The following is a 27,198-nucleotide window of genomic DNA, read 5'->3' as shown; positions in this document are numbered from 1 at the left end:
GGTTCCACTGTCCACTGCTGAAAATCAAACTCATTGATGCAACGGAGCTGGAGTTAGGCAGTGAACACTAGAACCCACAACGAGTCTAGAAGATAGCAGTCTAATAGACCAGTTTGTTCATTTTCGGTAAATTGGCGCCTAGCCGGTCATTTGAGTGCACGATGTGGCACTGATCAGCTACTACATAATATTGAATAGTTGTAGCTGATAGTAAACAATCAGCTACCAATATTGGTAATTTTGGATTAGTGTCAGGCACCTATAGAGGAAAAGGGGGGGGGGGGAGAGTTAAGATTAGGCATTGGATAGGGGGTTCTATTTTTTAGGGTTAGGCACTTAGTCCAAAGGTTTAAGGTTAGGATAGGTATTGGGCAGTGAATAGTAAAATATCAGTAATTTAAATGACCAATATTTTACTATTAGAAGCATCTCCCGGCGCCACAATACATCCCTCAGATAGCAGCAGCACAGTGTCCCAGAGGATATACTGTACAAGCAGAGGCTGATAGCTGGTACCAGGTGTGGTAGCTATATGTCCAATAAGCTTTGGGGAAGATGGGGGTGGTACTAGCAGGGTGCAAGGAGGGGAAATATATTGAAAATGGGATCAGCCAGGAAACATAATAGTGGTGGTTGGACTGGCTGGAAAACCAGTGTTTTTGCAGTAACAATGGCCCCTTGGTTTTTAATAGTCAACCATTTTTACCTGCTCTCTCAGGCTAAAATGGAGATTTCAATACATACTCATGGATATATGGTAAGAAACCAAACAAAGGTCTTTACTATGAAACGGCAGTCAGAATTCAGAGCTCAGCTATGAAACATATGCCAAAGGCTCAGATTTGGTGTCCTGTGTAAGCAACCCCACTGTATTGTTCTTTTACACAAAGATGTTAATAAAACTATTGAAATTACAATTGTACAGCCACCAGTGCTTCCATTCTATTGGTTTTTGAGAGTTTTTATTTTTTTTAAACACCATCAATCTATGTACAATGCATTAAATACTTCTCTGCTTTTGTTAACTGATCCAGGTAAACTTTTACAATAAAGTCCAGCTGTTATTGCTCTGTAAGAGACAGCCATGTTGGAACTCAACAGATTAGGAGGTCCAGCGCCACCACGCTACTGTCATTCTGTCCCACACCGCAGACAAGGAGTCCAGCGCAGGCCGGACATCTAGAATTGCAAATTCATAGTTTTTGTCCACTTCTCCTCCATCATAGTAATCGATGACGTATCGGACTTCCCGCCCACAGCGATCCACAATCCAGTCATGGCGATCAAAGGGGAGCTCATAGCTGTACAAGGGAAGAGCAAGAAGTGAAAACTAGTTCGAAATGTAATACTTGGAAAGAAAGGAAATCTAAGAAGGACAAAAAAATAAAAAAAAAACAGCTTAGCTTACCTGGGGCTTCTTGCAGCCTCCTGGAGTCCTCCTGTGCCCGTACCATCCTTCCTAGACCCTCCGGACAGCAGCGACAACCCCCGCAAAGCTGGTCAGCCAAGCACACCCTCACCGGGCCCACTGCCTGGAGCGTTGTGCACATGCGCAGTAGTGAAATTGTCTGCCACGCATGTGCAGGGTGATCCCAGCAGTGTGAACAGCATGTGCGCGACTCGCAGCTGCACATGCACAGTAGCCACTGACTGGTCGCAACTGGCCAGCTTTCAGGGGTTGCCGCTGCTCGCTGGAGGGTCTTGGAAGGACGGTGTGGGCACAGGATGACGGAAGAGTGCTTTAGTAACCCTTCAAAGGGCAACTCTAACGTAATAGCTACACCATAGCTGAACTCGTATAGCGGTAGGGACAACGGAAGGGTCGGTTTTAAGTTTGGCTACACTGTAGCTGAACTCATATAGTAGTAGGACAACGTAAGGGCTGGTTTTAAGTTTGGCTACACCATAGCTGAACTCGTATGGTAGTAGGGACAACACAAGAGCTGGTTTTAAGTTTGGCTACACCATAGCTGAACTCGTATAGTAGTAGGGACAACGCAAGGACCAGTTATACATTTGGCTACACTGTAGCTGAACTCATATAGTAGTAGGGACGATGTAGAGGCTGATTATATTTAAATAATATTTTGAAAGTTAGGTCAGCACACCAGTTTATAGTTCAAGGTCAGTTTTATTCCTCAAGAAAGTCAAAGGACCCACAGGCAGCGTTTTCTAAGTGTTTGTGATTTGCTAAAGCTCTTGCTAATGTGATGTAAAAATTACATTTTTTCAAAAAAGTGCTATTTTATTCCATAGAATATTACACATTTTACTGCATGCAGTCGTTCCTTTAATGAAAACACTTAATTTGGTCATAAATATCTGTTACAGCCCTTGACTGGGGACCATCTGATGCAACCATAACTGCATGAGGCACAAGGACACCATAAACAGTGTTTGCTGCGCACACTCAGGGTTGCGCCACTGGATTGTGTTGTATGGCAAATAGAGGACTGCTGCTTTGAGAAACAAGGACTGTAATTGAAAGAAAAAGCATACCCCATCCATGATCGGATTCTTGCTCTAGGTGAATAGTCCTTTGCTTTACCACCGAAACGGACGAGATTTGGGCCGCATGGACATTCTCTAGAATGCACAGATATAAGGAAAAAGTTAAATAAGAGACAATTATACATCTTCAGATATTGAAGGGAGCTTTAACTGAAGCGACAAAAACAAAAAAGTTTCACTTACCTGGGGCTTCTACCAGCCCCCTGCAGCCGTCCTGTGCTCGCGTTATCACACGCCTACGCAGTACCGTCCTGATGACGTCAGCACGACCACGGGACCCACGCGGTGGAACGCACTGCAGCAGAGGAGACCGGGAGCCACCAGAGCTGCGGCGAGGGCACAGGACGGCTGCCAGGGGCTAGAGGAAGCCCCAGGTAAGTGGATTTTATTTTATTTTGCCTGCACGTATCCTTTAACAATTGTTTCAGGACACCAAAATTGAAGGATGAGTACTGGATCTTAGTGGGACATGTACCATAGCGTTTACAACCAATCGACTGTTACTATGGCCTTTATACAGTAAATATAATGCACTGCTGAAAGGATCACAGCTGGCCTGTGTTGTCAGCATAATATTGTAAGTGTTACTGTCTCGGTGATAGCAACACCTGCATTCTGCACAAATACTCACTTAGCATGAAGGAATTCCCATTTCAAGATCTCAGTCCAGGCCTGCTCATTGTTTTGATTGTGAATCTTAATGATGTTCTGCATATCCTCAGGTTGTATATCATCCTTCTTCCATTTCCACCTGAAGGGCACAATCATAGAATTGGTGTAAGAGACTTCAAAAGCTTGAGATGTGAATATTGTAATGTGATTAGCAGCTCCAGCACACTCTGCTTTAAAGTAAACCTGAGATGGACTGGATAGAAAAAGCAAAAAATCTACATACCTCGAGCTTCCTCCAGCCCCCTCCATGCTGACCGCTCCCACACCGTCCTCCTTCCCTCTGAAATATCTCTGGTCAGGGCCGTTCTTCATGTGCGCAACCTGGCCTCACCCCCATCGCCGGGAGCGTTCTGCACCTGCAGTACTACTGCACAGGCTCATAACGCTCCCGGGGGGGGGGGGGGGGGGGGGCGCACACAGCCTGACTGCGCATGCATCAACTGGAGGACTTTCCCGCGCGAGTAGCAGAGGATCCAGGCAGTGGAGGAGGATGCAAGGGAGCGATCAGCCTGGAGGAAGCCCTTTTTTATTTTTTCCATCTTTGGTACACTTTAACTGCAGGACAGTTGAGTACCTCCTCCTCATGTGAAGGGTGGGAAGCAGGAGGCAGAGCTTCCAAAACACAGAAACTACCAGGAGCACCAATATAGTGTAGTAAGCATGATATATAGATGACATTTGTAATAAAGAAAGATATTCACAAAACTGACTTGCTTACTTAATCCCATTACAAAAGTCCTAGCTTACCATCACTACACAGGTCCTGTAGGGTTGGGTACACATGCACTACATTCACTCACAAAGATCGGGAGTCTCTGGGGTGTCAGTTAGGAGCCGAAAACTGTTCCAATAAAAAGGGGAAGGAAAAGTGATAGCCCAGTGCATGACGTAACGGTTGATAATCCAGCACTCCGGTTCTCTTGGTGAGGAATCGGGTACCACTGTACACACCCCTTAGAGATGGCCCTTACCGACAATATCCTTCGAGTCCCGTTAGCATCCTCAAAGATGGATTTTAATCTCAACCGGCAGAACTTGCTCTGCCTACTGAGGTCATGCAGAGCAGCGCAGGGAGCGTTTTTATAGTTACTTGTTCTGAAAGCGGTACCTGCTTCTCCTCTTACATCCACCTGCAGCAGTGCACTCTTCCATCACCCCTCTTCCACCACCAGGTGGCTCTGCACCACTGACGCTATCCTCTGAGCCCCAATCAAATGTAATAACACGATGGGAAATCAGAAGAGGATGCCAGGAGTACAGCACTGCGGGTGGATGACGAGGAAGCCGGTCACGTGTCCGGAACAGGTAACTATAAAAGCTCCGTGTGCCGCTCTGCATACCCTGCCTAGCCTGCCAGGCTGGAGAAGGCACGCTTCCCCAGCAGCAGGAAATACCCTGCAGCCAAATAAAAGTGTTAACCTTGCTAAAAGGTTAGAAGTACATGTGAGCACCTCACTGTGCTACACTCAGATCTGGTCAGCAGTATGATCACTCTATGTCAAAGGCATGTTTCATTTCCAACTTACCCCTTCCGGAGCATGGCATTCCAGAACATCTGCTCTGAAGGATACACCCACTTTTCATCAGTCTGAGCTCGTGGAATAGTGGATTCTTCTCGGTTGAGAGAAAGAGCAAATGGCTGGTCTGGGGATGGAGTTTGATTTGGAGGGGGCATCTTAGAAAAAGGAAAAAATATAACGGTGTGAAACAAAAGCCAAAAGACCAACGTGTGACCAGAAGAAGGCATCAGTAAGATCATACCATATTGCTGGGATCAATCTCTTCTTTGTTGGCTGCTCTCATTGGACAATGGACAAATTCATAGGCTCTCTCCTGATGGGCTGGGCCTGAACTGCTCTGAGTCTCAGCATTCTGCGGAGCCTCTTTATGCATGACTGGACATCCTGATGCTGCAAAATAAGACAAGCGGTAAAAACATTACATTAGGCATTGTGACTTGGTTATTTCGGCAACAAGCACGCAGGATACAAAAAAAGACTTTAGTGTTACTACCACATCTTGTCTTTTCCCTGCAACAATAGTGGGTAGTCTCTGCACTGGAAACACAGGCAGCAATAAAACACAATATGCTTGATTCACTAAGACAAATGGCATGCCTTATCAGAGTTAGCACGCCTTATCAGAGTAGCATAGCAAACACTACGAACCCGCAGGGGCTCAGGTCAGGACGAGTGGAGCTCTCGTCATTAGCAGGCATACGTTCGCTATGCTACTCTGATAAGGCGTGCTAACTTTGATAATGCTATTTTTCTTGGTGAATCAAGCCCATTGTGTTTTATTGCTGCCTGTGTTACTAAATAACTACATAAATAACTCATCACCTATTTAATAAAAATAACCTTTCAGCACATTTTCAAGCAAAATAACCATTCAAAACAAGTTGTTCCTGATTAACTTCATTTTAATATTACTTTTCTTATCTTAATTATATTGTTGCTCTTTGGAAGCTTAAAAAAGTAACATAGATAAGGTGAAAACAGGTGAAAATCTTTGTGGAAAAAAAACCCACATACATAACGTGTTTCCCCTAAAATAAGACCTACCCCCAAAAATAAGACCTAGCTGTGGGATGCTTTGTGTATGCCGAGGTGTGCAGTTTCTTACCGCACCTCCCTTGTGGCTGCTTCCCCCTCCGTTCCGAGTAACTTCTCCAGTGTCAGCGGCGGCATATTATTCAATCTGTGAGGGAGCCCTTTGACCTTCACCGGAGAAGTTACTTGGAACGGAGGGGGATGCAGACACAAAAGAGGTGCAGTAAGAGACCACACACCTCCCCATACACAAAGCGTCTACCCCTCTGCGGATAGTAAGCCCCTACCCATCCCAAAAATAAGCCCTAGCGCATATTTCTTCCCGCAAAAGAATATAAGACAGTGTCTTATATTCGGGGAAAGACGGTAAGTAGATACTTGTTCTACTTACATAACATACATATTGTACTGTCCACGTCTTGATTTTTGTGGATTTTATATGGTAAAGAGAATTCTGTTCCTGCCATTTGCCATCTTGATTCCCTCTAACTGAAGCCAATCCTGATGTCAGTTCCTCCCTTACTTTTCTTTTTCCTGCCTTCAGCCAATCCCTCAGCCCTGAACTGCCCTCAGCCAATCAGTGAGGAGCAGGGATGTGGGAGGGGTGATGACAAGCTTCCTTCTCGTTGGCAATGGCAAAAATAAAGCTAGGCTGACTGAGATGATATATTACAGCAGAACATTTCTGAATAGACTGGAGTGCTTCCAATGCAGGGTAAGGTTCCAGGCTACATGTTTAACACAAAGCAGTAGATAAATGGAATATGATTTTGTGGCTGACAATCCCTCTTTAACCACTTCAGCCTTCAGTCGTTTTTCACCTTATGCATCCGAGCAATTTTCACCTCCCATTCATTCGCCAATAACTTTATCACTAATTATCACAATGAATTGATCTATATCTTGTTTTTTTTCACCACCAATTAGGCTTTCTTTGGGTGGTACATTTTGCTAAGAATTATTTTTTTCTAAATGCATTTTAACAGGAATATTAAGAACGAAATTTAAAAAATTCATCATTTCTCAGTTTTTGGCCATTATAGTTTGAAATTAATACATGCTACCGTAATTAAAACCCATGTATTTTATGTGCCCATTTGTCCCGGTTATTATACCGTTTAAATTATGATCCTATCACAATGTATGGCGCCGAACATTTAGGCAGAAACGCTTCTGCAAACCGTAAAAGTGCTGCAGGTGCCACGTTTGCGGTTTGCTAAAAACCTCACACCGCTGGTGTGCACCATCCCATTGAAATACATTAGCCAAGTGTTTTCACAGGCGGAAGCGGTTTGGAAAACGCTACAAAAACCGCTCGGTGTGCACCAGGCCAAACACCTGATCTGCTGCATGCTTGTTCAGGGTCTAAAGTATTAAAGGCAGAGGCACAACCGGCTGCCAGGCAACTGGTATTGCTTAACAGGAGATAAATATGGCAGCCTCCATATTCTTCTCACTTCCGTTGCCCTTTAAGCTCTGACTTGGGGGCACTTCATTTTTGAGGATTGTTTTGTTGTTGTCCTGTCTCTCGCAGCTACAATAAAGCTACCATTACAATTATAGACTAGTCATTTCTTAGATGGCAAATGAGCAAAATCAGCAAGGGTTCAAATACTTCTTTCCCCCACCATAATTTGTGAGAGACAACATTTAAAAAAAATGCATTAACTTAAAGAGACTCTGTAACAAAATTTTGAGCCTTATTTCTTCTATCCTATAAGTTCCTATGCCTGTTCTAATGTGTTCTGTCTTACTGCAGCCTTTCCTACTTTCACTGTCTCTGTAATAAATATTATCTTCTTTCCTCTGTCGGCTCTGTCGGGCTCAGGCTGGGATGTGTTGAATGTGCAGCACTGCTTTTCATTGGCAGAAGCTTTACACACCCTCTCCAAGCTCTGCATGAGTCACACAGTGAGCGGTTCTCAGCCTATCATACTCTGATTAGAAGCCATGTCTTTTGTTTGTAAACACTGCCTAAAACTGGAAATTACAAGCCAGTATTGCAGCAGGGAGTGGCAGAAACAGCACAGAGGGGCCCAGGAGAACATAATGAATAGAATGGTATGCTTTTTATTGTAAGAATTTTAGAGTACAGATTCTCTTTAAAACATTCGTAGTGAATATCCAAATCCAATGACTATTCATGAAGCTCTAATCCAATGTTAAGTACACTCTTTATACTAACAAAAACATTTTCATAAATCAGCTTCTCTCCACAATAACCATCATGCATGCATGATCACTCCAGATGTTATGAAATGACTACCTTTCACTTTCTTCTCATGCATGGGACATCCAGGGGGAGGAGATGCTGCAGGTGGAGCTGGCTCTGATACAGCAGCTGCTGATGGCTGGAGGACAGTTGGAGCTGACGATGAAGCACCCATCTCACCTGCAAAAATCAGACATGTTAGCATGCATAGTTATAACATGCTGCGCTACCTGATGCATCACTAAACATAACAAGACTACGTAAAGAGACACTGAAGCGGAAAAAAATTATGATATAATGATTTGTATGTGTAGTACAGCTAAAAAATAAAACATTAGAAGCAGAGACATACGTCTAATATTGTTTCCAGTACAGGAAGAGTTAAGAAACTAAAGGTGTTATCTATGCAAAAAAGCCATTGAGCTCCACGACTTTCAAAGTCACAGAGAGCTCTGTCTTCTGAAGCTTATTATCTCAAGTGTCTTTGTATTAGTTTTTCCCCTGTAGAGAACAGTTCAAAACTTCACTAGCCTGTTCTGTAAAATCATTTAGAATGCTGAGTGTAGTGTGTAAATTGCAACTATTAGAGAATGATGCAATGTTATAAAAAAAAAAAAATACCGTATATACTCGCATACAAGCCGAATTTTTGACCCCCAAAAAGGGGGTCAAAAGTTGGGGGGTCGGCTTGTATGCGAGTCTTCCCTGGTGGTCTAGTGGTGGGTGGTCCGCGCCCCGCTCCCCCCCCCCTCCCCGCTCCCCCCGCGGCCGCTGCTGCTATTACCTTGTTAGACAGCGGCCGCTTCCTAATCCGCGTTCCTCTTCTTTCTCAGAGTGTATCACAGCAGCGCGCCCGGCGCTGCTGCTGTGACGATGCAGGGGGCAGGAAAGAGCGGTTCCCTTGGTAACGGCGATACAGATCGCCGCTATAGGGAGCCGCGCTCTTTCCAGCCCCCTGCATCGTCACAGCAGCAGCGCCGGGCGCGCTGCTGTGATACACTCTGAGAAAGAAGAGGAACGCGGATTAGGAAGCGGCCGCTGTCTAACAAGGTAATAGCAGCAGCGGCGGCCGCGGGGGGGAGCACTACCCACCTATGCTGGGCACTATACTGGCTAAACTGGGCACTTTACTAGCCATACTTGGGTACTATACTAGCTAAACTGGGCACTATACTGGCTAAACTGGGCACTATACTGGCTAAACTGGGCACTATACTGGCTAAACTGGGCACTTTACTAGCCATACTGGGGCACTATACTAGCTAAACTGGGCACTATACTGGCTAAACTGGGCACTTTACTAGCCATACTTGGGTACTATACTGGCTAAACTGGGCACTATACTGGCTAAACTGGGCACTATACTGGCTAAACTGGGCACTTTACTAGCCATACTGGGGCACTATACTAGCTAAACTGGGCACTTTACTAGCCATACTGGGGCACTATACTGGCTAAATTGGGCACTATACTGGCTAAACTGGGCACTATACTGGCTAAACTGGGCACTATACTAGCTAAACTGGGCACTATACTGGCTAAACTGGGCACTATACTAACTAAACTGGGCACTTTACTAGCCATACTGGGACACTATACTAGCTAAACTGGGCACTATACTAGCTAAACTGAGGCACTACCTACCCATACTGGGCACTATACTGGCTATACTGGGCACTTTACTAGCTATACTGGGCACTATACTAGCTATACTGGACACTACCTACCTATACTGGGCACTATACTAGCTATATTGGGACACACTGGGGGGCTGCACCAATCCGGCATTTCCTACCCCCGGCTTATATGGGGGTCAATCATTTTTCCCTGTTTTTTCAGGGAAAAGTTGGGGGGTCGGCTTATATGCTAGTATATACGGTATATAACTGAAAATAAAAATGAGAATATTTTCTTTGCTACTAATGCTCTAGTAATTATCGATACTACACATAGAATTCATTATATATTTTTTTTTTTCGATTTTGTGTCTCTTCAAATCCCAACACATTCTGATTGGATAAGGTCCAAAACGCACACCTTATGTCTGATTTGTCCTAAAAAGATCAGTATTCTTAAGGGTACCCATACTTCACTCAATACTGCAGCCTGACTGACCTTCCAATCCGATAATTTTACCAAATCGAAAGAGAATCTGTGCTGCAACACCACTATTGCTGTAATTCACATTATGGCCTATGTTGGCTCCCAAATCATGGACGCAGCTCTTCCCCCGAAAATAGCTATCTCGACAATGGACTGGATCCAAAAGAGACCACTCCATCAAAACAATCACTACAAAAGTTAGAAAAATGTATGTGTGTGTCTCCATACCTTGCACCGGTAACAGTAAATTCGGGCGCCTGAGGCTAGTGGACAAATCGGGCGCCGCCATTCACTCCTATAATAAATATCGTTTAATGGGCGCCCGATAGGAAAAAAGGGCGCCGGAGAAAACTAACGTTTTAAAAGCGGCGCCCGGAGACTTAATGTTTTATTACTGTTTCTCATGATTACACATTATTTAATGATTTATACATTTTTAAATATTATTTTTAAACGAAAAACAGTACAATATTTTTTTCCAAACATTATTTTTAAACGAAAAACAGTACTTTTTTTTTTTTTAACATTAATTTTAAACGAAAAAACCAACAGGGCGGTCTTAGGTTTAGGCACCAACAGGGGGGTCTTAGGTTTAGGCACCAACAGGGGGTCTTAGGTTTAGGCACCAAAAGGGGGGTCTTAGGTTTAGGCACCAAAAGGGGGGTCTTAGGTTTAGGCACCAAAAGGGGGGTCTTAGGTTTAGGCACCAACAGGGGGGTCTTAGGTTTAGGCACTAACAGGGGGGTCTTAGGTTTAGGCACCAACAGGGGGGTCTTAGGTTTAGGCACCAACAGGGGGGTCTTAGGTTTAGGCACCAACAGGGGGGTCTTAGGTTTAGGCACCAACAGGGGGGTCTTAGGTTTAGGCACCAACAGGGGGGTCTTAGGTTTAGGCACCAACAGGGGGGTCTTAGGTTTAGGCACCAACAGGGGGGTCTTAGGTTTAGGCACTAACAGGGGGGTCTAGGGGTTAGGGGTAGGTACAGGGAGGGTTACTTAGTAATTTTTTTTAAAACGTTATTATACGTTTCGCTATTTTAACGAAAGATTAACGTTTTTACAATTGCCGATTTAATGCACATTATTTAATGATTTATAACTTTATAAAACATTAATTTTAAACGAAATACAGTACAATACATTTTTAAACGTTATCCATGCTTATCGTTAAAAACCTGGCGCCCTTTTTTCCCAGCGCCCCTTTTTAACGTACGCCCTTGCACCAACAAAATAACTTTTTTGCATGGATATGGTAGAGTATGTTCAATATTTTTTCTGTTGTTTCAAGATATGATATGGATACATACATATACATTTTTCTAACTTTTGTAGTGATTTTTTTTTTTTAAAGGAGAGGAGACGCAATACACATGTGCAGGTAAAAAAAAAACGCACGGAAAAACACAGTAAAAACGCACAAATGCATATGCAGCAAAATGCTACCTTTCCCGCACTGCCTACTGTGTTCCCGCCTGAGGTGTCTTTTATCCATTTGTAGAGTGACATATGCTTATGTAGGTATATTCACTGAAAATTATACTTTTGATTGCCTCTGAAGAAGCGACTGTCAGGGCCTATTTACACTTGAGATCGCAAAACGCTAGCGATTAGCAATAGCATTTTGCGGTGGAATTTTTCACTGTACTTTTCGCAATTGCAATTCATGCTTCTTTTCATTGCAATCACGATCTGGAATATGTGCTTTTTTGGGAAAAACGATGCTAATTTGAGGGAGCACCATACAGTACTATTTTGTATTAAGAACGGTTATCTACAGAATAGTGTGACATGCTGGGATCAAGCTCTTCTCGTTATCAACCGCCTCAGGTGACTAAAGTCACCTGAAGCATCTGAAAATTAATGCCTCAGCTGATTATCAGGCATGTGTACACTAGTCCCCAAATACCCAACAGGCAATACGTGGATCAACTCATCCCACGCAACAGACAATACTATTGTGTACAGCGCTCCCCCACCCACACCACGCACGTGCCGCTCCATTGCCCTTCTGACCGCTTAGCAACAGAATGCATCGCATCTGTGCAGCACAGCCCAGCTATGTTGCCCAAGGTACTGGGTGCCAATCCCCAATGGGCAACTTTACTTAAAGGTGTGTATGCGCCTTAAGCGAACACAATCCCAAGAACTACAAAAACGATGTCCTCATGACAGACGCAAACTTCCAGGAACTGCTGCGAGAGGTGGGCCCAAGAATCAGGAAGCAAGTCACATTCATGAGGAAAGGTTTTTGTCACTGCAGTTCTTGGCAACTGTCCAGTTATATTACCCATAGGAAGTTTTCTTCTGCTTGGACTCATTCCTAAGACATGATCAGATCAGAGGTGGACCTGTTCCATGAGCTTCGTATATACATTTTTTTTGTCCAGTTCTGACATTTTTTTTTTTGCACCACACTTCCTTTAATGCAATTGGCATGGTTTGCATGTTTATGAATTTTATTGATTGTGATCACTTGGCACGTCACTTTGTATCCTGGCTGAATGTAAACATGGGGTATTTGTTTTTGTCTAGTTCATTTGCGATTACTGTTGCTCTGCATGCATTTTTTTTAATATGGTGCGATATATTAATATTGAGAAATATATTTTTGGACATTAAAAAGGTTGAATTTATCAAGATTTCAGTGGCCCAGCCATTTTTACTATGGCTTATTTGAAAGTAATGTATTGCAAGAAGATATTGCACTTAGTGCATATTCTGCATAGTTACATCTTGTTTTGCGTTTGGCAATTTTAACTACATCCAAAAACACCAAAACAAGCATGTGAACAAGTGTCTATAGGTCGTAGTGCCATTCTGTTTACTGCTTTGCAGCCACTATTCACCCACCGCTTAGCACTTTAATATAATGGGACAAGTGTGTGTCTTGTGGATCAATAAAATTACGTTTTTGAAAGGTGACTAAACTCCACATTTATTTCTTCACACAGTGAGCACATCCTGGCAATGAAGACCCATTCTGTGGTGGGGAGCTGCCCAATACCAGAGTGCTGAAGTCTCCTGTCTTTAAGTGGACAGTTTTCAACTACACTCGAGAACTGGTAGGCAGTGGTGTCCCAGTTCAGATACCTGACAGTTTCCCAACTGCAGAGGAGCAGCACATTTGAATACACCCACTCATAATTTTAGTTCATACTTTAAGAGCTATAGAGTTCTTACTGCCATCTTGATGCCCCCCTAATGAATGTGAAGCATAGGTTCCGAATGATGCAAGTAGGAAAGAAAACAAAATGCCTCATGGAGGGGTTACTGAGCACATAGACATCAGAACAATGCGCATACACCGTTGGTAGCCTGAACTTTGTCTTCCTATTGTAAGAAGGCTTTGCCCTTCTAAATATTTGAAGAAACACTTTATAAATGATATCATCCTGATTTAAAACCTCTTGCTTTTTCCAATGAGAGTGTTCTGACCCAGAAGTGCAACTTTTTCTTTTTTTTTGTCAGGTCAGGGATCTAGTGGAAAATGAACTCCACGTTCATCAACGCAGCCCAAGAAAAAGTAAAGACCAATGTGTTAGCTTGAGGGGTTTGAAACATTTTTCTCTACCAGAAAAACAGCAGCATATATGCAAGCCAGCTTGGACCGCACCCACTTAGAGAGAAACCGTGACCAAGAATTGAACTTCATCCCAATCAGTAGCTGATAACCCCTTTTACATGAGAAACCTATTCCTTTCCACAAACGGATCATCAGGGGGCTCTGTATAGCTGATATTGTGGTGAAACCCCTCCCACAAGAAACTGAGGACCATGATACTCCTGACAGTTTTCTGTGTGTGAACCTTATTGCATTGTGAGAAATAGCTATTTACAGCTGTTTCCAACTGCCAAAACAGCAGAATGTAAAATCAGGGATTTAAAAGATTTTACAATAGGCAAACACTGAATCATTTATAATTATTGTAAAAATAAAGCACTTTATTACATTATTTTCACTGGAGTTCCCCTTTAAGCAGTATTGTGACACTGAGGGCTGGTGCACACCAGAGCGGTTCTGTATCGTTTTTAAAAACTCTTCGGGATAGAAAAAACGCTTGGCTAATGTATGGCTTATGCACACCACAGCAGTTCGTTTATTCCACAAACACAAACTCGGGGACTGCAGCATTTTTAGATTTCTAAGGCGTTTCAGCCACAATGTAAAAGTATAGGAAAGTGGAAACCGCTCTGAAAAAAAACGCTAGAGCAAAAGAGATTTTCCCAGGCGTTTTTCTTACAGTAGCTGTGCAGTAACAGCTTTACCATTACATTGTATGTAATCTGCTACACAAAAACACTAGGCATGTAGAAAACCTCCCTAAACATGCCTAGAATCACTCTGAGGGCTCGTTTCCACTATCGCGAATCTGCATGCGTCCAACGCATGCAGATTCGCACATGTAATGCAAGTGGATGGGCCTGTTTCCACTGTAGCGTTGTTGAGGTGCGTTTTTTTCAGCGGTAAAAAAAACGCACAAAAGAGCCAACGAATTCGCCTGCGAGTGGAATGCATGCGAATCGCCGCTAATGTATTTAATAGGAAATTCGCATGCGGCTATGGTATGCGAATTTTCATGCCAATTCGCATAGGTACCAATGTAATTCAAACAGGCAGTGACATGGTTAATTTCGCATATACCCTCACCTATGCGAATTCGCGGCAAAAAACGCGCAAAAATTCGCATCCGCATGCTAATTCATGGAATTTCAACAGCGGTGGAATCCAGGCGATTCTGCACCGCAATAGTGGAAACGAGCCCTGAAAATTTGCTTCAAAAACATAACGTTTTGCGGATCTGCTAGAGGCTTTTGGTGTGCACTGGGCCTAAGTCATCCAGCCAGTTGCTGCATATAACCCCACTTTGGACGTTTTTAATTTTTTTTGAATTTGTGTTTTTAATATTTGTATAATCAGATACATACTCCCGTTTTTGTGGAGAATTCTTCTACTAAAGTGCAGCAAATTTTGTTCATTATGTTCTGTGAACAAAAAAAAAAAAAAAAAAAAAAAAAAATACGGAGTGTCACATCCATCTGTCTGCTGCTGTGCCACATCCACATTTCTGGGCTGGATGTTGGCAGTATGGTAACACTGCAGGTTTTGCGCAGCAACATGGGGAAGGATAAAGATTCCCCCGACTTGTAGAATGTCTTTTTTGGTCATATATTGTTCATACTTCTGTATTCAGGTTTCATTTGTTAGATCAGGTTAGTGATAAAGCACAACTTTTAGTTTATGTTGTGCCAACTAGCAAGCTGGATCAGATGTCACCTTCGTCTCTTTTGCTAGGTCCAGCCCACAATTTTTCCATGCTGAAGTTTGGAAGCACAGAAAGATTGTGGACTGCACACAGCAAAAGGATGACAGAACATGCAGCAATCCTTCCTCCCTGGTGCTGTCAGAGCCACAATGTGCAGGTTGTTGGGGGCATAGAAAGCATAAGAAGCATGGAAACACCAAAAAGCACAAAAAAAAAAAAAAAACTTTGCAGGAAAATGTGGGTGTACCATGCACCGCCATAGGCCGTAATGCGAATTACAGCAACAGCTTTATAAACAGCGTAATTCGGCCACCTGCAATAGTTGGCAGCCGAATTACATCTTTCCCCTAACATAACCCCACCCCCTTTCGAGTCCATGGTGGCCCACCAGGGGTGGGAATGGTAATTAACACCACCGGGACATTTACAGGAGCAGGGCAAGCCATTTTTCGGCTTCACCCAAATTTCCTGGCGCAGTTTCTGCACGTTTGCTGGAAACACTGTGGGCCTGACACAGACAGGGAGATAGTGAGAAAGCGACACATGCAAGAAACGATATCAAAATAAACTTTATTTTTCGTTATGAACAAGTTAAAACAACAATTCTATAAATAAGACAAATAATAGTCAAGCAGAAAACTACAAATTTTGATAGATGTAATCATTGTCCATACTGTACTGGGGGTGCTGCTGGTCATTGCGGTGGGTAGGTTGGTTGTCCATACTGTACTGGGGTTTGTCTTTGTGGTAGGTAGTTTGGTTGACACGAGTCCTTAGAACATTTTGCATGGGTGAGCACCTAAGGGGTGGATGTGGGTTTGTGTCCCGGAGAATGTCCCGGGGATTGTCCGGGTTCAATTTGTTTTGTTGTCCAAGATACAGTACCTCGCATATTAACACCTCTGCTGCTGTACTTTGTTCCTTAGCCATGGCTCTTAATTTACTTGCCACTATTTGGCCAATCAAATCAAAACTGTCCAGTTCTTTTGCCTGCAGCAACTTTTCCAAAACGGTTGCTAAGTCGCTTTGTGAGTTACTTGAGGTTTTCCGTTTCTTTGCTCCAATTCCCAGTGGAGGTATCGGTGGTCTTTGGGTACCTGAAACTGAAGAACATGGAGAGTCTTGGGCAGGCTTCTGGGGTGTCTCCAGAGGCTGAAACAAAGAAAACACAGATGTCATAAACCAAAAAGTTCAAAGGCTTTGAAGCAAAAACTAGAACACGTATGGCCAGGGATCAGATATTGCAATTGTAGTACTTGGTATTCCAGAACCATATATTGAGCAAAGCCTAAGTACAGCAAATTCCCTGTTATCTGGAATTCAGGCAACCGGAAGTCTCAACTAACCAGCATGCCTGTGTGATAATGGGGACTTTGATTTGGGCAGTGTTAGAGCATTTAAAATGTTTACCGAGCCTCCAGGGATGTCTAGCAGCCTTCCTGCATCACCTAGCGGGCTTATATCAGCTTCTGTGCACACAAGTTGGCGTGTCATGTGGCCCTATGCAGGTCAGACGACACTCCAGTTTCCGTGCATTGAGGAAGCCACAAAGCCGCTATAAGAACACTAGGTGTAAAAGGAAGGCCGATACACATTTCTGGAGGCTTGATAAGTATTTAGAGTGGGAGGTTTGTGCTTTTTCTGCCAGTCGCTCAAGCAGGGCTGTGGAGTCGGAGCAATTTTTGGGTACCTGGAGTTGGAGTCAGGAAAAAATGCAGACTGAATTTAAACTAATCCAAATAGAAAATATGATAAAATGTTCTATTTCTCATATAATAGTCAATAATGTATATATACAGTAATAGCTGTGCTTCGTCCTCAAAAATGAAATAATCCAATCAAAAATAGTTACTTGTGCTGCTTCAATAAAGCAGTGCTTGGGTTTTTAAAGCAGATCAAATATGAAAAACTAACTAGAACAAGATCTATAGATATAGCCAAGTTACTTATCCAAAGTTTAGATAGTTTACACAGCATATCTAGCTGCAAACAGCTTCAAAAATTTTAGTATTTTTTCCTGTGATACAATGATGGCAGCCATGTTCTGATTGTCACAGGCTGAGGGCTGGAGATGCCATCAACTTTCCTGTGTGTAAATTCCTCCCCTCTGCCTCTGAAATCAATGGCTGGTAACCCCCTTCTGCCCATGCTCCTCCTGCCCAGACTGAACTCCCATAAGCACTTGCTACAGTGCCAAGACACAAAAGGAGCTGTGGGAGAGACTGGTTTAGTTTATAGGGAATTAGAGTATTAAAACAAAAGTATTGGGCTTGAGGAATGCCCTATAAACTATATGAAAGGAACACAATTATGCAATGAGTAAAAGTTTATCTCAGATCCACTTTAAAGTCAGATACACATCTGATTGTGACTGTATATATGATGTGTACACAGGAATCTCATATATACTAAATAACTATGCTGTAAGAATAAAGCCTGATATGTAGCTGTGTCACTAATAGAGATGGCCAATGAGATGGAAATAATTCTGCGTTGATGCAAATGTATGCACTCCCTTTGCTCATGAAAGCAAATAATTTGATAGGTTGTCAAAATTTGGTTTGGTTACTACGAATTAAAAGGGTACCTGAGATGGATGAAAAGAAAAGGTTTATACATACCTGGGGCTTCCTCACTGTCCTCTGGCACCTAGATCTTCTGCTATGAGTCCTGGTAATTCAGCAAGTCAGCGCAGTCTGGCCGCATGCCGCTCCCACAGCCAGGAACATTCTGCACCTGTGCAATAGTGCTGCGCAGGTGTAGTACGCTCCCGGCGGCGGAGTGTGTGCATGCGCACTACACTCGACTGGCTCAAATACCTGGACCCATAGCAGAAAGATCCAGGTGGCGGAGGATGACAGCAAGGGACTGATTAGCCTGAAGGGGGCTGGAGATAGTCCCATGTATGTATAAAAACAAAAGAAAAAGAAAAACTTTAAAATTTCATCTGTCTCAGGTTTACTTTGTTACACAGTAGTACAATACATATGCACTCCCCACAGAGCTGCAGAGAATACACTGAGAATGTTGTGCACATTTGAACACAGCGTTGTTTATCACCCATAAACCTGGTTCAGATTGTGCATGAAGAATGTGTAATAGAGGAAGAATCACCTCATTCCCTTGCAGAGTACCTGCACATCACTCTTAGGCCACATACACACATCAGACCATAGTCTTTGGAAAATGAAAGATCACAGACCAATCTTACCACCCTTCCTGTAGTATAAGAGCCATACTCTACACAGTCTTTTCTATGGAGCTGAACTCCCCATCAGAAAAAAAATCTTGGCAAAATGCTGAACACACAGATCCTGTACAGACACAAAAGATCAGTATCTGCAAAAGATCTGTTCCTGCCAGAAATCCATTCCTGCAAATTGCAATGATAGTCTATGAGATCTGCAGATCATCATACACACATGATTTAACTGACAGATCTGCAGATCTGAAAATCCAACCTGGTGGATCTGATCTGCAGATGAATGTCAGTTAAATCGTGTGTATGAGGATCTGCAGATCTCATAGACTATCATTGCAATTTGCAGGAATGGATTTTTGGTAGGAACAGATCTTTTGCAGATACTGATCTTTTGTGTCTGTACAGCATCTGTGTGTGCAGCATCTTGCAAAGATTTTAGCTGATGGGGAGTTCAGCTCCATAGAAAAGACTGTGTAGAGTATGGCTCTCATACTACATGAAGGGTGGTAAGATTGGTCTGTGATCTTTCATGTTCCAAAGACTATAGTCTGATGTGTGTATGAGGCCTTACACGTACCCAGAGTTACATTGCCTAGGGCAGGATAGATGTTCTTTGTTCCTGTCTTCTACAAGTACTCTTACCAAGGACTAGTTTTAGTCTATGACAAAGTATTAGAGGCAGAAGATCAGCCGGCTAGCCAGGTAAATGGTATTGCTTAAAAGGGAATAAATATGGCAGCCTCCATATGCCTCTCACTTCAGTTGTATTTTAAAATTCCTAAGCGTTGGCAGTTAATAGATGCATTTCACGTTACATACTTTCAACCAACAAAATTGTAATATGCAAATTAGAGGAGTCAGAGTCGGTGGTATCCTAACCTAAGGAGTCTGAGGATTTTTGTACCGAATCCACAGCCCTGTCGGCAAGCACATGTATGCGGCATCAGGCGATTCCCACTGGTGCTGGATACTTGGGACTGTACTGTATGTAGCAGCGCACAGCAAACGTAACTGTATTTGTACTCACCGTGCTGTGTAGGAACACTTCCTCTGCATCAAACACTACGTCGCTGGTGTCCTCTGAAGCATCCTGCGAACTAGATCCTGAGGATGGTCGTGGCATGTCCTTCAGAAAGTTTACAAGGTTGAAGTAGCCCAGCTTAGCTTGATAGACTTCATTGGTGCCTGACATTGTACTATGGAAACAAGCGTTTTAAAAAATGTAGACATTGAAATATCCTTTAGTTCACGTGGAAGCACTCATCAGGCACTTTTGCATGGGGTGTGACTTCATGTTGATCATACCCTCTTATCCCTACCCCTGTTGCTGTGCCGGCCGTGCAATGTTTCCATGCTGCCAAAGTGCATCACGTAAACACTGTGGGCCTGACACATGACACCCATTCGCTCTTCTAGCTTCTTGGCCTGACAGATCAAAGTACTTGTTAGGTAAAAAAATATGACTAAGGAAACAAGAAAAAAAAAAAAATGTTGCTTTATTTGTGATCATCAGGCACTTGTAGGTCACCTTAGCACAGGTTCAGATTGACATCTCCATGTCACCATGCCAGGCTCACAAGGTTTATATGTTAGTACGATGTTACCATGGAATCATCCAGCGCACATCACACTTTGCGCATGACTTTCCCTGACAAGGTCATATAATTAGTCTTCAGGCATTTTCTTTACAGTTGCAAGGTCACATTTACTGTGGCACCCCATCAGCCATTTGTCCTGTCACTGTACTGTAAAAAGGGCCCTTTTATTTCTGTGCTGGCAAGGTGCGGAAAGAGGATAGCAACGCTTCTGTTACTGTAGGAGGAGGCAGCTTCTGGTGGGCAGGACAAGAGGGAGAAATGTGCCCAGGGTCATTCGAGCGTCAGACGTCACTGAAGAGCCAGCATGCTGGGTTCAGGTTTTTTGGGGTCCTCAGGGGTCTCCAGTACACACAAATTTTAGGAAAATCGGATGAAAATCACCACCACAACATTTCTACCCAATGTTTGATTTGTATGCATCAATTTGATCAATATTGTGACGACCAACATCCACAACAGACCCCTAGTGCTTGTGCTCTGTAAATTCTCACCTGTCCACTGGCTTGATTCCAGCATCCTCTGCTGACATGCCCATCCACACGGTACAGCACTCACAGTAATGGGATTGGGGGGGGGGGGGGGGGAGAGAGAATGGTGGAGGACGCCTGAGGCACCCCATTAGGACAGATGAGATTTTTTAAAGCATGAGCACCAGGGTAAATGGGGGAGTGCAGGGAATAACACTTTACACTTGGGGTGGTCAGGCAGGTGATGTCACCGGGACATTTCCAGGTAGATTTCATGCTGAAATATAATGGGAATCGGTCTGCAGTGTATGGGCAGGCAACAGATCTCTGAGTAAATTTGATCAGAGTGATCTGTCCCCTGGTCGATCTCCCCATAGTGTTCTCAGCAGAGCATACCTTCCTCTGGTCAGGGCGAACATACATAATCATGTATATGCCGTCGGGTCATGGAATAAAGGCAAAGGAGCAGCAAAGGAAAGAGGACACATAAGGAACATAGCAGGTGAGTGCACGCTCCACTTGAATCCATGGGACCAGAGGAAGCACATTTTAGATGAGGGTGGGGGACATGGGCATCGATCATGCCACAAGATCTTCCACCTCCCACCTTCTGAGGTTGGCCATACATGGTACAATTTTTTCATCCAATCTTACCAATACACTGTAGTATAAGGGAACTGCCTAAATTAGCCTTTCAGTATTGTACATTCAAAAAAGACTTTCTCAATTGCGCTCCCCTCCTTTCCCTCTCCCCTCTAACCTAGGGCCTGCTGCAACTCAAACACAGATGCCACATGTACATCTCAAGGCAGAGCCTGGAAGGGAAGCGACCAGCAGCAGGAGGAGACGTCCCCTGATCGTTTTTAAACTTACATGCGCTTTTTACACTTATGTTTGTGAGTACAATACTTGTTTTTTTATAAATAAAACCGTGGGTTTTATACTATCAGAAGCCTTTCAGTTCTAGATGTGTGCTTGATATCGTTTTATAAGAAGGTGGAATATACCTGCAAGGATTGGGGTTGAGCCTGCACACCCAGTGAGTGAGGACAGCTGCCTGTGAGTGTGGGCAGCAGCAGCAAAGGGTGAGCAGGAGAATAATAGATGTGTTGCTATATGAAGTAGTTGGATTACAAACATACTTGCACTATGATATTTCTCTATTGGTTTGTTTGAGATTGGATATGACCTGATCGTTGGGAGGAGGTCGGTTAAACCTCAGAAAGTGCAGTTGCTTTCTGTAGGGCTGGGCAGCCTTACAAAAAGGTGAGCGTGCCAATTGTTGGCTGATGGTCACTCACACAGAGGTGAACCCGCAATAAAAGTCGCACAGTCGGGCCCCATAGGGTGAAGGTCCTTGCGTTCTGATATTTACAGGATTGCACTATGATTGTCTTTTTCTTTTTGGTTTTCTCTCCATATATGTGAAACTTTCATCACGGATACATATCCTGGAGTGTCCGGACAGTGGATGCTGAACAGCAAAGGAATTTGTTACAAGGACTGTTGGAACGGGTTTTGGACACTGGGAGGGGGTAGCACACTCCGTTTGTGTAATTGATTGCCTTTCAGTATATTCACTTAGTTTACCCTTATACTAAATAGAAATGGTAAGATTGTATGAAAAAAAAAAAATGTACCATGTATGGCCACCATTAGAAAGATTTTTCTAGCCAATTAATAGTTTCAATTTCTACATTGCAGTATCAATCTCTAGGAAATTGGTTCCTAAGGATCAAATCTGCCAGGAAAAATCAGACATCTGTAAGGGCACAGTGTTTCACGCCCACTAACAGAGAAACTGGGTGACATTCATAGTTATGATCATTTGTATTCCCTGCATGATGAGGACTGTCCCGTATCACAGTACTGCAGTCAGACAGCATTATACAAGCAGGCAGGAAACTGCTGAGGGATGCAGCCGGCGTCCTGCACTCAGCAGAGGTCACAGCATGGAACGCATCGCCCTCAGCTCTGACACATACTTCATATACAGATACTATATCCCCCTCCATTATACGCCGATCCCCAGACCCCTCACCTCGGCTTTCCGCCTCTATCCCTCTGCCGGACACAACACCAGACACACCACCGCAGCTTCACCCCACAACACGAGGACACGGCGCAGGAAAGCGACGTCACGGGCTGAAACTTATACAACTCAAGCCTCGTTCTGGCTGTTACCAAGGTAACCACTATTAAGTATTGGCCAGTAGAGGGTGCTGGTGGCGCAGATCTGCTTCGGATTTACTTGATGCGTTGTTGAAAAAGCACAAGACCCATGATTCCCCTTGATATAAAGTTGCCATAAGCGCTCTTTCACACCTTAGGCGAACTGAAGTAAGAGGTATACGGAAGATGCCATATTTGTTTCCTTTTCATCAATACCAGTTGCCTGGCAGCCCTGCTGGTCTATTTCTCTGCAGTAGTATCTAAAATTAACACCAGAAACAAGCATGCAGCTAGTCTTGTCTGAAACTCCTGATCTGCTGCATGTTTGTTCAGGGGCTATGGATAATAGTATTAGAGGCAGAGGATCAGCAGGGATGCCAGGCAACTGGTATTGTTTAAAATGAAATAAACATGGCAGCCTCCATATACCTCTCTCTTCAGTTCCCCTTTAAATGTTGTCAAGGCATTTGATAAAAATATTTTTAAAGCACCCCAAATATAGGGATTGTCATAGTATGGGTTAGGGTAAAACTGCACAAAATCTGTATACAGTAAGGGCCCTTTTCCACTAGAGCGTTTGCGAATCGCAAATCGCTAGCGATTTTATAATCACTACGGTTTGCTAAATAACATAGGAATCATGGTAGGTAATTTCCACTACAGCAATTCGATTTTTAATAGATCGCGCCGCGGAGCAATTATTGCCGCAATTTTGCTATGCTATGCAGTGCATAGCAAAATCGCATTCGCTATCGTCAGGGGAAAAAAGGACTTTGGCTGAATCGCAATTGCTAGCATTTAGCGCAAACACTAGCGACTGCTAGTGGAAAAGGGCCCTAAGGCCTTGTTCACGTTGCGATCGGCTCATGTGTCCGTCCGTGTTTTTTTCTCCAATTCCCGGCGCTTGGGTGGGCAATTCGTTTTTATGCTTTGTTTTAGCGCTTTTTTCTGAGCGGTTTTGTAATTGACTCCCTGATGCAAGTCAGAAAGTGAACTCTTTGACCCATAAAAGAATAAATACAATGTATTTATTCTTAAAAACACGACCGCTATCGCTACACAAAGCGATTTTGAGAGCGTTTTGCATTGCTCCTATACTTTTCATTGAGGCAGAATCGCCTCAAAAATGGTACACGTACCGCTTTACTGAACGGACAGCGCACGACCCACGCTGATATGAACCTTCTCATAGACATTCATTGTCCACGCGGTAGAGGGGCGTTTTTAAAAACTGCAGGTGGGCGAAAAAAAAACAAAATGCCTGCAGTGTGAACAAGCCCGTTCTCACCTGAGCGGGAATCGCGCAACGTTCTCACCTGAGCGTGAACGGTGTATCCGTTCGAAACGGTGTCCGTTGTGTGGGCAGATCTGGCTGCAATGAGGACATAACCTATCTCTGGACGATGTCCTTGATTGCTTGTGTGCAGAAAATAGCTTTAAATACTTGGAGCCGAGCTATAACTACATCCTTGAGGTCTTCGGATGTTTACAGCTACGTTTTGTTCATGGATGTGCAAGTGAATAAAATCCTGCCAGTGCTGGTCATAACTTCTTTCTGGATTCCGTTAAGTCCGTACCAGCCACACGGACTAGACCTGGCACGGCCAGCATGGCAAGAGAGGTGTGCTGTCTAAGGCTAAACACACACCATACAATCTTGGTTGTTCAATCTCACCACTTTCATGTAGTATAGCTTATCCAATCAATCATTAAAGGTATTTTCAATCTAATGGCCCTTATACTACATAGATTTGGTAAATCTGTACAACCAAGATTGTATGGTGTGTGTTGAGCTTTAGAAGTAGAACGTGTATAAGTCAGGGACTTCCATCCAATGATTCTCTGACATCCCTTTAGATGTGCTGCAGCCACCAAGGGGAGCTCTTCTGTATGCAAGAATACAGACTTTCACATCTAAAGGGATGCAGAAAAGCCTCAAAAACTGTTACCTTCTTCTGCTGTGTGAGAGTGAAGACCTGCCCGATACCCTGTGGCATCAAATCAGTGTGAAAAGCAGGCTGTGTGGCTCTCCCTATTGGCTGCCTGGCTATCCCTAAAAGCTGTCTGTCAAATCTACCACACATAGGGCTCTATTCATAAAAGGCTGTGCGGGGGAAAATATCTTGGGCTCTATTCATAAATTATGGAGATGAAGATTTCATTTTTCAGCACGACCTAACACCTGCTCACAGTGCCAAAACCACTGGTAAATGGTTTACTGACCATGGTATTACTGTGCTCAATTGGCCTGCCAACACTCCTGACCTGAACCCCATAGAGAATCTGTGGGATATTGTGAAGAGAACGTTGAGAGACGCAAGACCCAACACTCTGGATGAGCTTAAGGCCGCTATCGAAGCATCCTGGGCCTCCATAACACCTGAGCAGTGCCACAGGCTGATTGCCTCCATGCCACGCCGCATTGAAGCAGTCATTTCTGCAAAAGGATTCCTGACCAAGTATTGAGTGCATAACTGAACATAATTATTTGAAGGTTGACTTTTTTTGTTTTAAAAACACTTTTCTTTTATTGGTCGGATGAAATATGCGAATTTTTTGAGATAGGAAATTTGGGTTTTCATGAGCTGTATGCCAAAATCATCAATAAGAAAAACAATAAAAGGCTTGAACTACTTCAGTTGTGTGTAATGAACCTAAAATATATGAAAGTCTAATGTTTATCAGTACATTACAGAAAATAATGAACTTTATCACAATATGCTAATTTTTTGAGAAGATCCTGTACACGGCCAACACCTAGAGGTGCTCCCTGCTTGGAAATCGCTAGTATTGAGACACTTTTATTTGATCTGAGGAAAAGGACTGCAATCCGCGAAACGCGTTATCATTCAAGTGCTGATTTCTATTAAAAATATTATTACTTTATTTGGGATACCCCCTTCTTTTAGAGGTAAGCATATTCATTTATGTTTTATCCAGCTGACATTATCAGTTCCACACATCACATCTTGGGACGCCTCCTCCCTCCTATTAATGCTAGACATAGGGCTCTATTCATAAAAGGCTGTGCGGGGAAAAATCTTGTCGGGAAAATACCGCATTCGGTATTTTATACTTTTGTGTGCTAATTCATAAAAATGTTCACGGTTGCGATAGAAGTTCAGGGATTTCCCAAACTAAGCTGGCGGTGCTGCCTGAGTTGATATTTTCTCCGTGCAGAGGCAGTGTTACAATAAAAGAGGCATCCCCAACTTCCCATTAGATGTGCATTTTTTTTAGACTGCCTCTGTTTGCCCTGAATCTGCGCTGAATCTGTCTATTAGTCTTTCTAAACAATCTATTTAATTGCCACAGCTTAGAAGAACTTCAAGAAATGTTACACATGCAGGCTTTCTGGTGTACAATTTATCTGAAACCAGGTACCCAAGAGGTTAAAAACACAGCCTGTGGTATTCCTGGAAGGCTTTTTTGTTCCCCCCTCTCCGCTGCTGCCTGTGAGATCTGTCCCCATTAACTTTGCTGTTATCCGCTCTCTTATCACCTTTGTTACACAGATGGTATCCTCCGTCCCAATACCGCCTGCTCTAATCTTTATGAATTGACATTTAATGACATGTGTTGAGATATTCCCCGCACAAGGCGGTAATTTACCTCACTGTTCAGGAATGTCAGCTTTTCATGCGGTAACAGCTTTTATGACTTGACATTTTGCTAAGTGTTCGGGAAAGTCAGCTGTTTTGAGCATTACCGCATGCGGGAATGCTTTATGAATTGACCCCATAGTCTGACCCATGATTGGAAAGGGTTAAAGCCCAGTCATTTTTTTAACACCCATTTAATTAAATTAAACTCAGCAAAATAAAAACAGATAAAGTAATCACTTCACCTCTTGTGGCATGTCCATGTAATGCTTTATGTTTTGCAAATTGTGATTTTAACAAATTTTATTCCCAATTTCTTTAAAAATAATGAAAAAGCAGTGTTTGAGCTGGGGCTGTGACTGAGAAAGCAGGACCCCGATGGGATGCGTACTGGGTGCTTTGCTCCCTGTATAGAAGCGGCCCATTTCTGGCACATTGCCTGGTAATAACCCAGTATTGATTGGCTGCACGCAAACATGCTGTGAGGCTGATATATTAAGACAAGTGCACAGAAACCTAAAACAAAACTGGAGCAATCGCCCAAAGCAACCAATCAAGTTTGACCCATTCACCACCTAAATCTAGGTGGCCAAGTCAGTTTTGCGTGTCCCAGGAAAACTCAGACAACACACATTTATAGATCCCCTAAACCACATTTGTTTTCCTAAAACAGAAAGCCTATAGAGTTACATTAAAATACTGCTAATTTAGTAAGTCCCATTAGGAGTGTGCCAATGGACTGGGGTACTTGCTGCAGTTGATAGAGGTGATAAAGCAGGTGATCAGACAGACACGGTGTTGTAATAGTTGGGGCTCTCGCCTTGCAGTGCTGAAGTCCCCAGCC

General features: G+C 43.4%; 1 protein-coding gene across 1 annotated transcript; it reads right to left on the bottom strand.

The window, feature by feature from the left end:
- Window positions 1–940: 940 nt before the first annotated feature.
- On the bottom strand, window positions 941–22,728 carry HCCS (holocytochrome c synthase). Its single transcript, XM_068239755.1, has 7 exons — window positions 22,622–22,728; window positions 8,002–8,127; window positions 4,945–5,093; window positions 4,710–4,858; window positions 3,143–3,262; window positions 2,500–2,586; window positions 941–1,301 (listed from the first exon to the last, which is right to left on the bottom strand). The coding sequence occupies exons 2-7, from the start codon at window positions 8,120–8,122 to the stop codon at window positions 1,103–1,105; spliced, it is 825 nt and encodes a 274-aa protein (XP_068095856.1). The 5' UTR covers window positions 8,123–8,127; window positions 22,622–22,728; the 3' UTR covers window positions 941–1,102.
- Window positions 22,729–27,198: the final 4,470 nt, after the last annotated feature.

This window comes from Hyperolius riggenbachi, chromosome 6 (assembly GCF_040937935.1).
Source record: "Hyperolius riggenbachi isolate aHypRig1 chromosome 6, aHypRig1.pri, whole genome shotgun sequence".
Taxonomy (NCBI): Eukaryota; Metazoa; Chordata; class Amphibia; order Anura; family Hyperoliidae; genus Hyperolius; species Hyperolius riggenbachi.
Note: the sequence above shows the minus strand (reverse complement) of the source record. Positions and strands in the feature narration are given on the sequence as shown.

Coding starts and splice junctions, on each gene's coding strand:
- HCCS (XM_068239755.1), bottom strand. CDS start 8,122: ATGGGTGCTTCATCGTCAGCTCCAACTGTCCTCCAGCCATCAGCAGCT. Junction 4,859..4,944: donor AGATTGATCCCAGCAATATG/GTATGATCTTAC, acceptor CCTTTTTCTAAG/ATGCCCCCTCCAAATCAAAC. Junction 2,587..3,142: donor TGGGAATTCCTTCATGCTAA/GTGAGTATTTGT, acceptor TGTGCATTCTAG/AGAATGTCCATGCGGCCCAA.